The sequence below is a fragment of the Polistes canadensis genome, unplaced genomic scaffold, assembly GCF_001313835.1.
Source record: "Polistes canadensis isolate GaletaPanama2010 unplaced genomic scaffold, ASM131383v1 scaffold_353, whole genome shotgun sequence".
In the NCBI taxonomy this organism is placed as follows: domain Eukaryota; kingdom Metazoa; phylum Arthropoda; class Insecta; order Hymenoptera; family Vespidae; genus Polistes; species Polistes canadensis.
The window spans coordinates 110796-126356 of NW_014569900.1; the positions used below are offsets into that span (position 1 = coordinate 110796).

The following is a 15561-nucleotide window of genomic DNA, read 5'->3' on the forward strand; positions in this document are numbered from 1 at the left end:
TTTCCTCGCGCAACACTCTTAATCAACTTAGAATCGGATTCACACTGCTAGTAACTGTAACGCAACTGTCAACTTGATACAACTTTATGCAACTTCACGCGACTTTAAACGACTTTATACGACTTTATAAGACTTTTTATTGCACACATAAAATCTATTCTCTTTTATCCTCGGACGAGCCTCCAAATGTAGGATTCCATTCTTTTCTTATAAGTCTTCCTATGAATATCTGAATATTGAAGATCAGAAATACAAGTGTTAATAATAATAAACGGTTCTTAAAGATGAATAGACTGTTTCAATGTAAATACAATTTAATCTGATACAATTTAATACAGTAAAAAAAGTTCGCTGCTTAAAAGCTAAACGATGATTAGTCTAAGATCTTTGTCCTTTATTAATATTTCTCGCATCGCAACGTACCGCTGCACGTCGCTACATACTAACTATATCGTATTAAATTTTATAGCCCCTTTGTCTAATTTCCCCTTCCCACATATATTATAAATTTTTTATCGCTATTATTACATAGCACATATTTAAAAATTTAATAGTTTTTACTACGATTTATTCCAGAAAATAACGAAAATTTCTTTCGAAATATATTAAAACATTTTTAGCGACTATAAAAATGTGCTTTTAGAAACTAGGCAGAATGGATGCTAGGATTACTACAATCGAGTTTCGTCGAAGAGAACTGAATTCTACACGTAAAGTAACAAAAAAAGTCGTAGTAAAATGATTTATTCACTTTTTTAGGACTTTAGTTGTTGAAATGTAAACGATATTTGCTAGATTTTACTGGACTTCACACTTATTATTTGTTTGTATTTGCTTTAAAACTAGTAAAAATACGTTTTATAGATTTTGGTATACAGTACTTCTTTAAATATCTGATTCATTTAAACTATTATTTAATGTATAAAGCAGCGAAAATTTTTCTTAAATATATTTAAAAATTTATAGCGACGGTAATATGGGTTATTAGAAATAAGAAAGAATGGATGTTAAATTGACTACAATCAAATTTTGTCGAAAATGTATTGAATTCTAAACGTGAAGTAACCAAAAATAGTTGTAATAAGATGATTTTTATTCTTTTTTTGGATTTAAGATGTTGAAATGTAAACGATATTTGCTGGATTTTAATGGATATAACACTATTTATTAGTTAGTATACGCTTTAAAACTTGAAAGAAAACGTTTTATAGATTCTGGTAAAAAGCGCTTTTTTAGATTTCTTATATTTTTAACAAAGATTTAAATCACAAAGTAGCTAAAATTTTTCTTAAATATATTACAAAATTTTTAGCTGAGGAAAAAATTTGTTAATAGAAACTAAACAGAGTGGATGTCATTTTGACTACAATCGAGTTTTTTCGAAAGAGAATTGAATATTACACGTAAAGTATCAAAAAAAAGCAGTAATATAATAATGTTTTTCTTTTTTTTTGATTGCAGTATTCCAAATAAAAATGATATTTGTCAAATTCTTATAGACCTAACATTCTATACTTGTAAGTATACGCAATAAACCTGAACAGAAAACGTTTCATAGCTTCTAGGAAATAGAACTTTTTTTAATTCTTTATAATTTGTAACTACAATTTAATCAAGAAAGTAGCGAAAATTTCTTTTTACATATATTAAAAATTTTTTAGCAAATGTAAAATGTGCTATCAAAATCTAAACAGAATAGATGTTTAGTTGACTACAATCGAATTTTGTCGAAAGATAATTGAATTCTAAACGTGAAGTAAGCAAACAAAATTGTTTTAAAATCATTTTTTCTTGGTCTTCGACTGCAGTTGTAGAAAAGTAAATAATAAATGCTAGATTTTAAAGGACATAACAATTTTTATTTGTTAGTATGCGCTTTAAAACTTGAAAGATAACGTTTTATAGCTTTTGTTATACAGCACTTTTAAGAAATTTTAAATCTTTTAATTACGATTTTATCCAGAAAGTAGCGAAAATGTCTTCTTAATATAACAAAAAATTTTTGGCGACGATAAAAATTTGCTACTAGAAACAAAACAAAATAAATTTCAGGTTTACTACAATCGATTTACGTTAAAAAAGAATTAAATTCTTCACGCAAAGTAAACAAAAAAAGTCGTAGTAAAATGATTTATTCACTTATTTTGACTGCTGTACTCCGAATATAAATAATGTTTGCTAAATTTTTCCGGACTTAACACTTTTTATTTGTAATTATACACTTAAAAGCTTGTAACAAAACATTTTATATCTTCTGTTTAATTGCACTTCTTTAGATTTTTTATAATTTTTACCTACGAACTAATCCAGAAAGTTGCGAAAATTTCGTTTTAAACAAAATAAAAGTTTTTTAGCAAAGGTAAAAATTTGCTATTAGAAAATAAACAGAATAGATGTCAGTTTCACTACTATCGAGTTTCGTCGAAAAAGAATTGAATTCTACAAGTAAAGTAACCAAAAAAAGTCGTAAAAAAAAGATTTTTTTAATTTTTTTTTACTGCATTAGTCCAAATATAAATGATGTTTGCCAAATTTTTTCGGACATAAAGCCTTTTATTTGTAAGTATACGTTGGAAAATTGGAAACAAAACGTTTTATAGATGTTGTTATATAGTACTTTTTTAGTAATTTTTAAGTTTTTAACTACGATTAATCCAGAAAGTAGCGAAAATTTTTTTGTACATATATTACAAAATTGTAAGCGACGTTAAAAATGTGCTATTAAAAACTGAACAGTATAGACGTTAGGTTGACTCAAATCGAATTTCGTCAAAAAAGAATTGAGTTCTACACGTAAAGTAACCAAAAAATGTTGTAATAACATGATTTTTTCTTTTTTTTTGGACTGCAGTTGTTAAAATATAGATGATGTTTGCTAAATTTTTTCGAACATAACACCTTCTATTTGTAAATATTTGTTGGAAAGAATGAAAGAAAACGTTTTATTGCTTTTGTTATATTGCTCCCATTAATAAATTTATTAGTTTTTAACTACAATTTTATCCAGAAAGCAGCGAAAATTTCTTTTAAAATATATTAAAACATTTTTAGCAACGGTTAAAATGTGCTACAAGGAACAAAACAGAATGGACGTCAGGTTTACTACAATCGAGTTTCGTTGAAGGAGAATTGAATTTTTCACGTAAAGTAACCAAAAAAAGTTGTAACAAAATGATTTTTTTCTGTTTTTTTCGACTGCAGTTGTTGTCAAATAAATAATAAATGCTATATTTTATTTGACATAACTCTTTTTATTTGCTAGTATACGCTCAAAACTTGAAAGAAAACGTTTTATAGCTTTTGTTATAAAGCTCTATTTTAGAAATTTTATAGTTTTTAACAACGATTTAATCCAGAAATTAGTGAAAATTTTTTTTAAAATATTTTAAAACATTTTTAGCTACGGTATAAATGTGCTACTATAAACCAAACAGAATGGACGTCAGGTTTACTAATGTTGCGTATTATAGGCAACGAGTTAGTAGGGCGAAGCGCCGGGGCATGTACGGCTCTGCCGAGACGGGAGACACGCTCGACAAAGCAGTGTCTCTGTTTTTGGTGGTAGCCACGGTAGCGCTAAGATGCTTGTAAGGGCTTCTTCTTTCTTCAAGTTTGAGTTCTCCCACCACATTTATTTTGCTAATCACATGTATCGACAGCCCTGTTATGCTCGGACTTTTCGGTGATTGGTGCAACATTGCATCGCTTTTTGGTATAAAACCCAGCGCGTTCTTGCGTATGTTTGCACTCATCATTTGGACACATTTGATTCATCACGCGTGAATCATCGCTTGAGATTCATCTATATTAGAAAGCTGAGACTTGCGAGAACTACTTTAAGGAGAATTATTTGTATTGCGCAATACTACATCATTTAAGTTCGGTCAGCGACAAGGGACAAAGGCGGTCCTGTAATTGGCTAGAATTATCCTAATTTGTACGGATACTTCGTCAACGTTTTAACCAGGGTTTTTATGCTAAAAGGCTTGACCATGACAAGCTTAATAAAGCGTACTTTTTAGTACAGACTAAACTCAAATATATTTGTTATTGTGTGTTATTTTCCTATCCTCGTACTCATTAATAAACGATCTCGACATCACCCGTAAGGGCATTTTTCGGTTCACTAAATTCATCTGGAGTACTGATTAAGGCATCGGTCGCATCAACATTTTGGTCTTTCGAGCCGGACAGGAAGCTTTCTCCCTACTCTTCGTCCGGCGTCTATTGTGCATACAGTCTTCTTCCACGGAGGAGAAAGAGGCGACAGAAGACTTCCGATCGAGCAACAAAGTAGGTATTGCGTCATTGCTACAAGATAAGTAGTTTCTATTGTTCCGGTGCGTGAGTACCCTGCACAAGACACTTTATCAAGAGGATTCACCTGAGTTTTGAAATTTCTGTAGCTTGATCATTCTTTGAAGTCGTATTTTTCCCCCTCTTTCTCTTCTTAATTTTGCCTTTTGTCGTAAAAATGCCTCGTTCGAGTAGTGCACGTGGTGATGTCGAGCGCGTTGTACGGAGATTCGAGTATATAAAGAAAGAATTCGCGCAGTTTTCAAAAAGCATTAAGCGAGATAGATCGTACTAGCCCGCAAAATATAGTGAAATTGAAAATTAGAATTTCCAAAATCGATTAGGATGCGGAAATATTAGAGGAAATAATAAAAAAAACTTTCGGTGAAGCGAAGGAAACGCTGTTTGACGAAATTCCTAATCATGTCGAGTCAGTCATCAATGCTAATGCGGAAACGGTATTAATTAATAATAGAACTGAATCGGTAGCTAGTCAAGTTACAAATTCGCCTACCGCGAGTCTGCTGTCTCAGGTTAGCAATACGGTTAGCAGTCCGTCCGAAGCTAGTATTTACAGAATACCAACTGTTCAATTACCTCGATTTGACGGGCAAAATGTGGAATGGCCGAGATTCACGGACACGGTTCAGGCAGTGATAGGAAAAAATCCCGTACTTCGGGATATACAAAAGTTTGCATATTTAAAATCATGCTTATCGAAACCAACCGTGGAGAAAATAAAATTTCCGGAAATTATCGCGGGTTGTTATCCGACTGCGTGAAAGACCTTAGTTAAGTGCTATGACAATCCGTTAATACTAATAAATATGCACGTGCGAGCTATTTGGAGGGTCCTCCGATTAACAGTGAGTTTCTGTCGTCTTTAATGGCAGCGTCTGATGCGGTAAAGGCAAGTTATAAGGCATTAGTAGCGACCAAAAAAGTGTTTGTCGATCAATTTGCTATCACCGCACATTTTTCGCGAGTGGATCCAGCAACACGTCTTTAATGGAAACAACGGTGTTCCCGAGATGCTTTACTAACGGTGAATGAGTTTGTGGTATTTTTACGCGATACTGGAATTGCTCTAGTAAGCGCTACGCCAGCAGAAAAGCCGAGGAGGATTGACAATAGCAGATAAAACGCGCCGTTTAGACCTGAGACGAATATTCGTTCAAGGAAATCGATGCTTGATGAGCCGCGTTTTAATTTTCCGTGAAATTTTCCGCGAAGTACCGACCAAATATAAGTTTAGGTTTATTTCTTGAGTGCGACCATCTCGTGTGTCATATGCCGCGAGAAACAAGCATCCATCAAAGTGTGAGCTGTTACGGAGGGCCGAGCCTGAGGACCGCAAGAGAATTGTGGTTAACGCCAATTTGTGCTTGAATTGTTTTCAAGCTGATTATAAATTTGCACATGTATTAGAAAAGGCTGCTGCAGAAAAGTGCAAAGGCAGTAATTGTGAGTTTTTACATGTGAAAGAGGCCGTTGCAGAAGGTAAAACGGTGGGCATCACGAGTTTGCGTATCMMGAAKGTATYGGAAGTGCATGAKGCACATGTAAAGCTYAATCACTCGCGTGCACTTGCGCTGTTGCAGCAGTGGTGTATTTGCCAGATCTTGATGTCATGCCACACGGGTGTCTTGTACTCATGGAGTCGGGTTCCGATGCGAATTTTTTAATGATTTATTGTCGGGAATTTTGTACGAATATTTAAGCAAGTCATGGACGTACAAATATTTACTTTATCACCAGCTGTAACGAATCGGTTAACTTCGCCACGAATTTCAGGAGAAGAGTTAGTTATGCCGGCAGGGATCCATTTGGTAGATCACAAATTTCATGAGACCACGACTATCGACGCACTTCTCGGTATCGAGATTTTTACATTACTATGACGCTCAGATCAGAGTATGAGATTGAAGGAAAGTTAATGGCACCAGGAACTGTGTCAGCATGGCTTGTTATGAAAACTGGAGCCGCGCTTTGTTCGCAGAGCGTTAACTGCTACACAGATACAAAAAAGTTTAACTAATTATTGGAGAAAATTGGGAAAATTGAAGAATTAACTAAGACTAGTATTAGGTCACACGAGGAAAATTTGTGCGAAGCGCATTATAAAAGTTACACGCGACAGGATGATACAGGCAGATGTGTTGCAAGGCTGCTATTCAAAGAAGAGAATCAGTTAGGCGATTCGTACACGAGCGCGTTGTGAGGATTTCACTCGTAGCAAGGATTTCACGCGTTAAGAGAATTACACGCGTTAAAGCGGTTATAATCCGGCGAGTCGGAAATTAGAAATGAATAAATTAAATTCTTACCCGAATATGAAGAACTAGGTCAAATGACAACGATAGAAGGGGTACCCCACGAAGATACATTCTATTTACCGCATCATGCTGTATTAAAGCATATTAGTCTTACGACCACATTGCGAGTAGTTTTCGACGCGTCGGCAAAAAACTAGAAACCGGAATCTTTTGAATGAAGTATTAATAGTTGGTCCGAACATGCAGGAGGATCTGTTTACATTTTTAGGAAGATTCAGATCACGCGCTATCGCTATTACCGCGGAAATCACGAATATGTATTGGCAGATAATAATGGACCCACGCGATCGCAAATACCAAACTCTACTCTGGCGTCGACAGGAAAGTGAGCCCGTGTAAGCATATAGATAAAATACAGTAACTTATGGAACCGCCTGCGCGTCGTTCTTAGCAACGCGTAATTTACATCAACTCGCGAGCGACTAAGTTCACCAATTCCCGAGAGCTGCCATCGTTCTTAAAGAGGATTTCTATGTAGACGACTTGTTAGCCGGAGCGCGTACGGTTAGGGAAGCAAAGAGAGCTTGCGACGAATTAATAAGGATAACCGCAGAGGCAGGCATGAATTTTCGGCAATGGGCGTTAAATTGCGCCGAGACTCTAAAAGACTTAGATACTACAGATAATAACATCGTAAATTTAGATTCGTCAAGAACGGTTAAAACATTAGGTGTTAATTGGAGACGCGGACGAAGATAAAATAGGCTATACGGTTAAGCGAGCTGTTGCTATGGCAATTAAAATCAACGTGGAAGAAAAGGTATCAGCTCGATATATATAAAATATAGCAAGATTTTAGCTAAAATCTCCACACGCTCGAGGAGAATAAGATTCGCGTGTAGCATAACGTGTAACGGAAAAGTATTGGAAATGTCCGATTTATACGGCGCGAGCTTTAATAACTTTTTGGCGCATTAATACTCCTATGGATTGTTAAAGCGTCTAAAAACGCTTTGCGTGGACTTATAGAACGCTATGCTAAATATTTTCATATATATTTCGACAGCACGACTAATTTTGTTGATTCTGCGAACGAATTAGAGGCGCGCGTGATCGCGAAGCTTAGTTAATGAAATATATAAGTGGCATTTTATCTCTTCCCACTACCTCATTTTGACGGTCTACGGGAGGTGGCAAGAAAATCTTTTAAGTACAATTTAGTTAGTCTAGTTAGAATTGTTAGCGAAGCAATGTTATCGTGTGAGGCATTAATAATTTACGTCCTCGAAATAGAGGCTATTCTAAACTTGCGTCTTATCACCCATCGGTCTAATGATTTGAACGACTTGCGTGCTCTTACACCTGGTCATTTTTTAATTGGATATTATTTKCCGAGTCCGCCAGAGGACGAGTAAAGGGTTGTATCATCTGGGTGTCTATTGCAATAGCAGCACGTTCTGCGGGTGAGACAGCTGTTCTGGACATGATGAAATAAGGAATATTTAAAAGAGCATACGTCACAAGGACGTGTCACGAAGATACATGCGAGAGCTGACAGAATATAACACAAGGCAGCCGCGATACCGGCCAACGGTCTTGTAAAGCGCAATATTAAACGTCTTTCTTCTTTGCCGAACAATTTATAAAAAAAAAAAAAAAAAAAAACTCTTGCAATTTTGTAGAGTTAAATTGGAATATGTATTATAACATGCGGTTAGCAGTGTACGTATATGTTTTATAATTTGTATTTTATTGTGTGTGTATCTTTTTAAATTTTTAACAGTGCCCGTTCAAGGAGGGGAGGTATGCCGCGAATTATACGCTACGAGTGGGTAGGGCGAAGCGCCAGGGCATGAACGGCCCTTTCGGTGATTGGTGCAACATTGCATAGCTTCTTCGCATAAAACCCAGCGCGTTCTTGCGCCTGTTGGCACTCATCATTTGGGCACTCTTGATTCATGAAGCGTGAATCATCGCTCGAGATTCATATATCTTAGAAAACTGAGACTTGCGAGAACTACTTCAAAGAGAATTATTGTTATTGTGCCATACTACATCATTTAAGTTCAGTCAGCGACAAGGGACAAAGGCGGTCCTGTACTTGGCCAGAATTATTCTGATTTGTACAGATTCTTCGTCAACGTTTGATCCAGCGTTTTTATGCCTAAAGGCTTTTCTCTGACGAGCTAAAAAAAGCGTAGTTTTTAGTACTGTCTAGGTTCAAATATATTTGTAATTGTGTTTAATTTTTCTATAATCCTTCCTATTATTAAGCAATCTTAATAACACCCGTAAGGGCATTTTTCGATTCACTACAAACCACTGGAGTACCGATTAAGGCATCGGTTGCATCATCAACTACAAACGAGTTTCGTTGAAAAAAATTGAATTCTTAACGTAAAGTAATCAAAAAAAGTTGTAATAAAATGATTTTTTCACTTTTTTTAGACTGCAGTTTTTAAAATATAAATGTAATTTGCTAGACTTTATTGAACCTAACACTTTTCATTTGTTAGTATACGCTTTAAAATTTGAAAGAAAACGTTTTATACCAATTGATATATAGCATTTCTTTAGATATCTGACAGGTTTTACTATAATTTAATCTAGAAAGCAGCAAAAATTTATTTTTATTAAATTAAAAAATTTTTAGCGACGGTAAAAAGTGCTATTAGAAATAACACAGAATAGATGCCAGAATAACTACAATCGAGTTTCTTCAAAAGAGAATTGAATTCTTTACGTATAGTAACCAAAAAAAGTTGTAATAAAATGATTTTTTTCTTTTTTTTAGACTGCAGTTGTTAAAATATAAATGTTATTTGCTAGATTTTATAAGACCAATCACTTTTTATTTTATAGTACACGCTTTAAAACTTGAAAGAAATCGGTTTATTGCGTTTGTTATATAGCACTTCTTTGGATATCTGATAGATTTCCACAATTATTTAATCTAGAAAGCAGCGAAAATTACTCTCAAATATATTGAAATATTCTTAGCGACGGTAAAAATGTACTATTAGAAACAAGACAGAATAGATGTCAAGTCGACTACAATCGAGCTTCGTCGAAAGAGAATGGAATTCTACATGTAAATTAATCAAACAAAGTCGTAATAAAATGATTTTTACTCTTTCTTTGACTACAAATATGAAAATATAAATGTTTTTTGCTATATTTTATTAGACATAACACATTTTATTTGTTATTATAAGCTCTAAATCTTGAAAGAAAACGTTTTATAGCTTTTGTTATATAGCACTTGTTTAGAAATTTTTTAGTTTTATACTTTGATTTAATCCAGAAAAAAGCGAAAATTTTTATTTAAGTATATTAAAACATTTTTAGCGACGGTAAAAATGTGCTACTAGAAAAAAAACAGAATGGATGTCAGGTTTACTGCAATCGAATTTCGTTGAAAAATAAATAAATTTTTCACGAAACGTAACCAAAAAAAGTTGTAATAAAACGATTTTTATTCTTTTTATTTGACTGCAGTTCTTAAAATATAAATGTTAATTGCTAGATTTTATTAGACCTAAATCTTTTTATTGGTTAGTATATGCTCTAAATCTTAAAAGAAAACGTTTTATCGCCTTTAGTATATAGCATTTCTTTATGTATCTGATAGTTTTCAACTTCTATTTAATCTGAAAAGCAGCGAAAGTTATTCTTGAATATATTAAAAATTTTTTAATTACGGTAAAATTTGCAAATAAAAACAAGACAAAATGGATTTAAGGTTGACTACAATCGAGATTTTTCGAAAAAGTATTGAATTCTAAACGTAAAGTAACCAAAAAAGTTGTAGTAAAATGATTTTTTCACTCTTTTTAACTGCAGTACTCCAAATATAAATAATGTTTGCCAAATTTTTTCGAACTTATTACTAGTTATATGTAATTATAAGCTTTAAGGCTTAGAAGAAAACGTATCTTAGCTTCTGATAAATAGCACATTTATAGAAAATTTATAGTTTTTAACTTCGATTTAATTCACAAAGTAGCAAAAATTTTATTAATATATAATAACAAATTTTTAGCGTAGGTAAAAATGTGCTATTAGAAACTATACAGTACAGATGCTAGGTTGACTAAAATCGAGTTTCGTCGAAAGATAATTGAATTCTACACGTAAGTAACCAAAAATGTTTTAATAAAATGATTTGTTCTCTTTTTTTATACTAAAGATGTTTAAATATAAATGAAATTTGCAGGATTTTATTGAACATAACACTTTTTATTTGTTAGTATACGCTTTAAAACTTGATAAAAAATATTTCATAGCTTCTGTTAAGTAACACTTCCTTAGAAATACGATAGGTTTACACTATTATTTATTCCAGAAAGCAACAAAAATTTCACCTAAATATATTAAAAAGTTTGTAGCGATGGTAAAAATGTGCTATTAGAAACTAAACAGAATTGATGTTAGGTTTACTACGATCGAGTTTAGTTGAAAAAGAATTAAGTTCTTCACGTAAAGTAACCAAAAAAAGTCGTAATAAATTGACATTCTTCCTTTTTTTTGGAATGCAGTTGTTGAAATATAAATGGTATTTGCTAGATTTTTATTGACCTAAAACCTCTTATTTGTTAGTAAACGCCTTATAACTTAAAAGATAACGTTTTATAGCTTTTGTTTTATAGCACTTCTTTAGATATCTGGTTGTTTTTAACTACGATTTAGTTCACAAAGTAGCGACAATTTTTATTAAATATATTAAAAAATTTTTAGCGAAGGTAAAAATGTGCTATTAGAAACTAAGCAGTATAGATGTTAGGTTGACTACAATCGAATTTCGTCGAAAAATATTTGATTTCTACACGTAAAGTACCCAAAAATGTTTTATTAAAATGATTTTTTTTTTTTTTTATACTGAAGATGTTTAAATAGAAATGATATTTGAAGGATTATATTAGACATAACACTTTTTATTTGTTAGTATACGCTTTAAAACTTGAAAAAAAACGTTTTATAGCTTTTGTTATATAGCACTTTTTTTGAAACGTTATAGTTGTAACTATGATTTATTTCAGAAAGCTTCGAAAATTTCTTTCTAAAAATATTAAAACATTTTTAGCGACGGTAAAAATATGCTACTAGAAACAAAACAGAATACATGTCAGGTTTACTAAAATCGAAATTTGCCGAAACAAAATAGAATTTTTCACGTAAAGTAACCATAAAAAAGTTTAAAATAAATTATTTTTTTCCTTTTTTTGAACTGCAGTTGTTGAAATAGAAATGTTATTTGCTAGATTTTGTAGGACGTAACACTTTTTATTTGTAATTTTATGCTTTAAAACTTAAAAAAAAACGTTTTATATCTTTTGTTTTATAGCATTTCTTTAGATATCTGATAGTTTCCACCTATTATTTAATACAAAAAGCAGCGAAAATTTTGCTTAAATATATTGAAAAGTTCAAAGCGACGGTAAAATGTTCTATTAGAACAAGTCAGAATAAATGTCGGGTAGACTACAATCGAGTATCGTCAGAAAAAAATTTAATTATACACGAAAAGTAGCTAAAACAAGTCGTAATAAAATGATTTTTTTTTTTTGGCTGCAGTTGTTAAAATATAAATGAAAATCTCTGGATTTTATCAGACTATACACATTTTATTTGTAACTATACGCCTAAAAATTTAAAACAAAACGTTTTTAAGCTGTATTTGTAAAGCGTTTCTTTAGAAATCTAATAGTTTTTAACCATTATTCAATTTAGAAAGCAGCAAAAATTTTTTGTAAATGTATTTAAAAATTTTTAGCAAATGTAAAAATATGCTTTTAGAATCAAAACCGAATAGATGTCAGGTTTACTACAATCGAGTTTCGATGAGAAGGAATTAATTTCCTCGCGTAAAGAAACCAAAAAAATTTGTAATAAAGAAATTTTTTTCATTTTTTTGGACTGCAATAGTCCAAATATAAATGATGTATGCCAAATTTTTTCAAACCAAACACTTTTTAATTGGAAGTATAAACTTTAAAGCTTGAAAGAAAACGTTTCGTAGTTTCTGGTAAATAGCACCTTTATAGTAATTTTGTAGTTTTTAACTACGATTTATTTTACAAGGTACATAAAATATTTATTAAATATATTAAAAATTGTTTAGCAAAGGTAAAAATTAGCTATAGAGACTAATCAGAATAAGAGTCAGGTTGACTACAATCGAGTTTCGTCGAAAGACAATTGCATTCTACACGTAAAGTAACCAAAAAAAATTGTAATAAGATTATTTTTACTCTTTTTTTGGATTTTAGATGTTAAAATGTAAATAATATTTGCTTGATTTTATTGGACATAACACTTTTTATTTGTTAGTATACGCTTTAAAACTTGAAAGAAAACGTTTTATAGATTCTGGTAAATAGCACTTTTTTAGATTTCTTATATTTTTTACCAAAGATTTAAATCACAAAGTAGCTAAAATTTCTTTTAAATATATTAAAAAATTTTTAGCAAAGGAAAAAATTTGTTAATAGAAACTAAACAGAATAAATGTCATTTTGACTACAATCGAGTTTTGTCGAAAGAGAATTGAATATTACACGTAAAGTACCAAAAAAAAGCAATAATATAATGATTTTTTACATTTTTTTTGATTGCAGTAGTCCAAATATAAATGATATTTGCCAAATTCTTTCAGACTCAACACTTTATAATTGTAAAAGTATACGCTTTATATGTGAACAGAAAACGTTTCATAGCTTCTGGTAAATAGAACTTTTTTTGATACTTTATAATTTTTAACTACAATTTAATCCAGAAAGTAGCGAAAATTTTTTTTTACATATATTAAAAATTTTTTAGCGAATGTAAAAATGTGCTATTAAAATCTAAACAGAATAGATGTTTGGTTGTCTACAATCGAATTTTGTCGAAAAATAATTGAATTCTACACGTTAAGTAACTAAAAAAAGTTGTAATGAAATGATTTTTTCTCTTTTCTTCGACTTTAATTGCGGAAGAGTAAATGATATTGTCTAAATTATATTGGACATAACACTTTTATTTGTTAGTAGACGCTTTAAAACTTAAAAGAAAAAGATTTATAGCTTTTTTTTTATAGTACTTCTTTAGATATCTGATAGATTTTAACTACGATTTGTTCTAGAAAGAAGCGAATATTTCTTTCTAAATATATTAAAACATTGTTAGCGACAGTAAAAATTTTCTACTAGAAACAAAACAAAATAAATTTCAGGTTTACTACAATGGATTTACGTTTAAAAAGAATAAAATTCTTCACGCTAAGTAAACAAAAAAAGTCGTAGTAAAATGATTTATTCACGTTTTTTGACTGCTGTATTCCGAATATAAATAAAGTTTGCCAAATTTTTACGGACCTAACACTTTTTATTTGTACGTATACGCTTTAAAGCTAGTAAGAAAACGTTTTATATCTTCTGTTTGATTCCACTTTTTTAGATTTATTATAATTTTTACCTACGAACTAATCCAGAAAGTAGCGAAAATTTCGTTTTAAACAAAATGAAAGTTTTTTAGCAAAGGTTAAAATGTGCTATTAGAAACTAAACAGAATAGTTGTGTAGTTGCCTACAATCGAATTTTGTAGGAAAATAAACAAATTCTACACGTAAAGTTACCAGAAAAAGTTGTAATACTACGATTTAATCTAGAATGTAGCGAAAATTTCTCCTAAATATATTAAAAAATTTTAGGCGTAGGTAAAAATGTGCTATTAAAAACTAAATAGTATAGATGTAAGGTTGACTCTAATCGAATTTCGTCAAAAAAGAATTGAATTTTGCACGTGAAGTAACAAATAAAAGTTGTAATAAAATGAACCTTTCTCTTTTTTTGGACGGCAGTTGTCAAGATATAAATGAAATTTGCTGGGTTTTATCGGACCAAACACTTTCTATTTGTAACTATCCGCCTAAAAACTTAAAACAAAAAGTTTTTACGCAGTTTTTATATAGCACTTCATTACAAATCTGGTAGTAATAAACGAATAATCAATCCCGAAAGCAGCGAAAATTTCTCTTACATAACGACTTCAGTTGTTAAAATATAAATTTTATTTGCTAGATTTTCCTGGAATTAAAACCTCTTATTTGTTAGTAGACGCTATAAAAGTTGAAAGAAAACGTTTTATAGCTTTTTTTATATAGCACTTCTTTAGATATCTAGTAGTTTTCAACTATTTTTTAATCTAGTAAGCAGTAAAAATTTCCCTTAATATATGGAAAAATTTTTAGCGACGGTAAAGTTTTTATTAAAAACAAGACGGAATAGATGTCATATTGGCTTCAATCAAGTTTCTCAAAAGAAAATTCAATTCTTCACGTAAAGTAACAGAAAAAATTTGTAATAACATGATTTTTTCCTTTCTTTAGACTGCACTTGTTAAAATATAAATGTTATTTACTAGAATTTTTTGGACCTAACACATGTTATTGATAAGTATACGGTTTTAAACTTAAAGGAAAACGTTTTGACGCATTTGTTTTATAGCACTTCTTTAGATATTTGTTAGTTTTTACCTATTATTTATACTAAAAAAAAAATCAAAAATTTTTCTCAAATATATTGAAAAATTTTTAGCGACGGTAAAATTTGCTTTAAAAAGAAAAACAGAATGGATGTCAGGTTAACTACAATCGAGTATCGTCGAAAGAGAAATAAGTTCTTCACGTAAAGTAACCAAAATATGTTGAAATAAAATGATTTTTTTCTTTTCTTCGGACTGCAGTTGTTGAAATGTGAATGTTATTTGCTTGATTTTATTGAACGTAACACTTTTTATTTGTTATTATGCGCTTTAAAACTTGAAAGAAAACGTTTTACAGCTTTTTTTATATAGCATTTCTTTATGTATTTGCTAGTTTTGAACTACAGTTTAATATAGAAAGTAGCAAAAATTTCTTCCTAAATATAATAAATCTTTTTTGTAAAGGTAAAAATGTGCTATTGGAAACAAGACAGAATTGATGTCAGGTTTTCTACAATCGTGTTT

At 31.0% G+C, this 15561-nt stretch overlaps 1 protein-coding gene across 1 annotated transcript; it reads left to right on the forward strand.

Moving 5' to 3' along the window:
* Window positions 1-4474: 4474 nt before the first annotated feature.
* LOC106791909 lies at window positions 4475-5078 on the forward strand. The gene is made up of 2 exons (XM_014757919.1): window positions 4475-4516; window positions 4641-5078. Exons 1-2 carry the CDS (start codon window positions 4475-4477, stop codon window positions 5076-5078), a joined length of 480 nt encoding a protein of 159 aa, XP_014613405.1.
* Window positions 5079-15561: the final 10483 nt, after the last annotated feature.

Excerpts from the sequence above, each read along its gene's own strand:
- LOC106791909 (XM_014757919.1), top strand. The coding sequence starts at position 4,475 with ATGCCTCGTTCGAGTAGTGCACGTGGTGATGTCGAGCGCGTT. Across the intron at positions 4,517-4,640 it reads GTGGTGATGTCGAGCGCGTT|GATGCGGAAATATTAGAGGA; the intron begins GTACGGAGATTC and ends AAAATCGATTAG.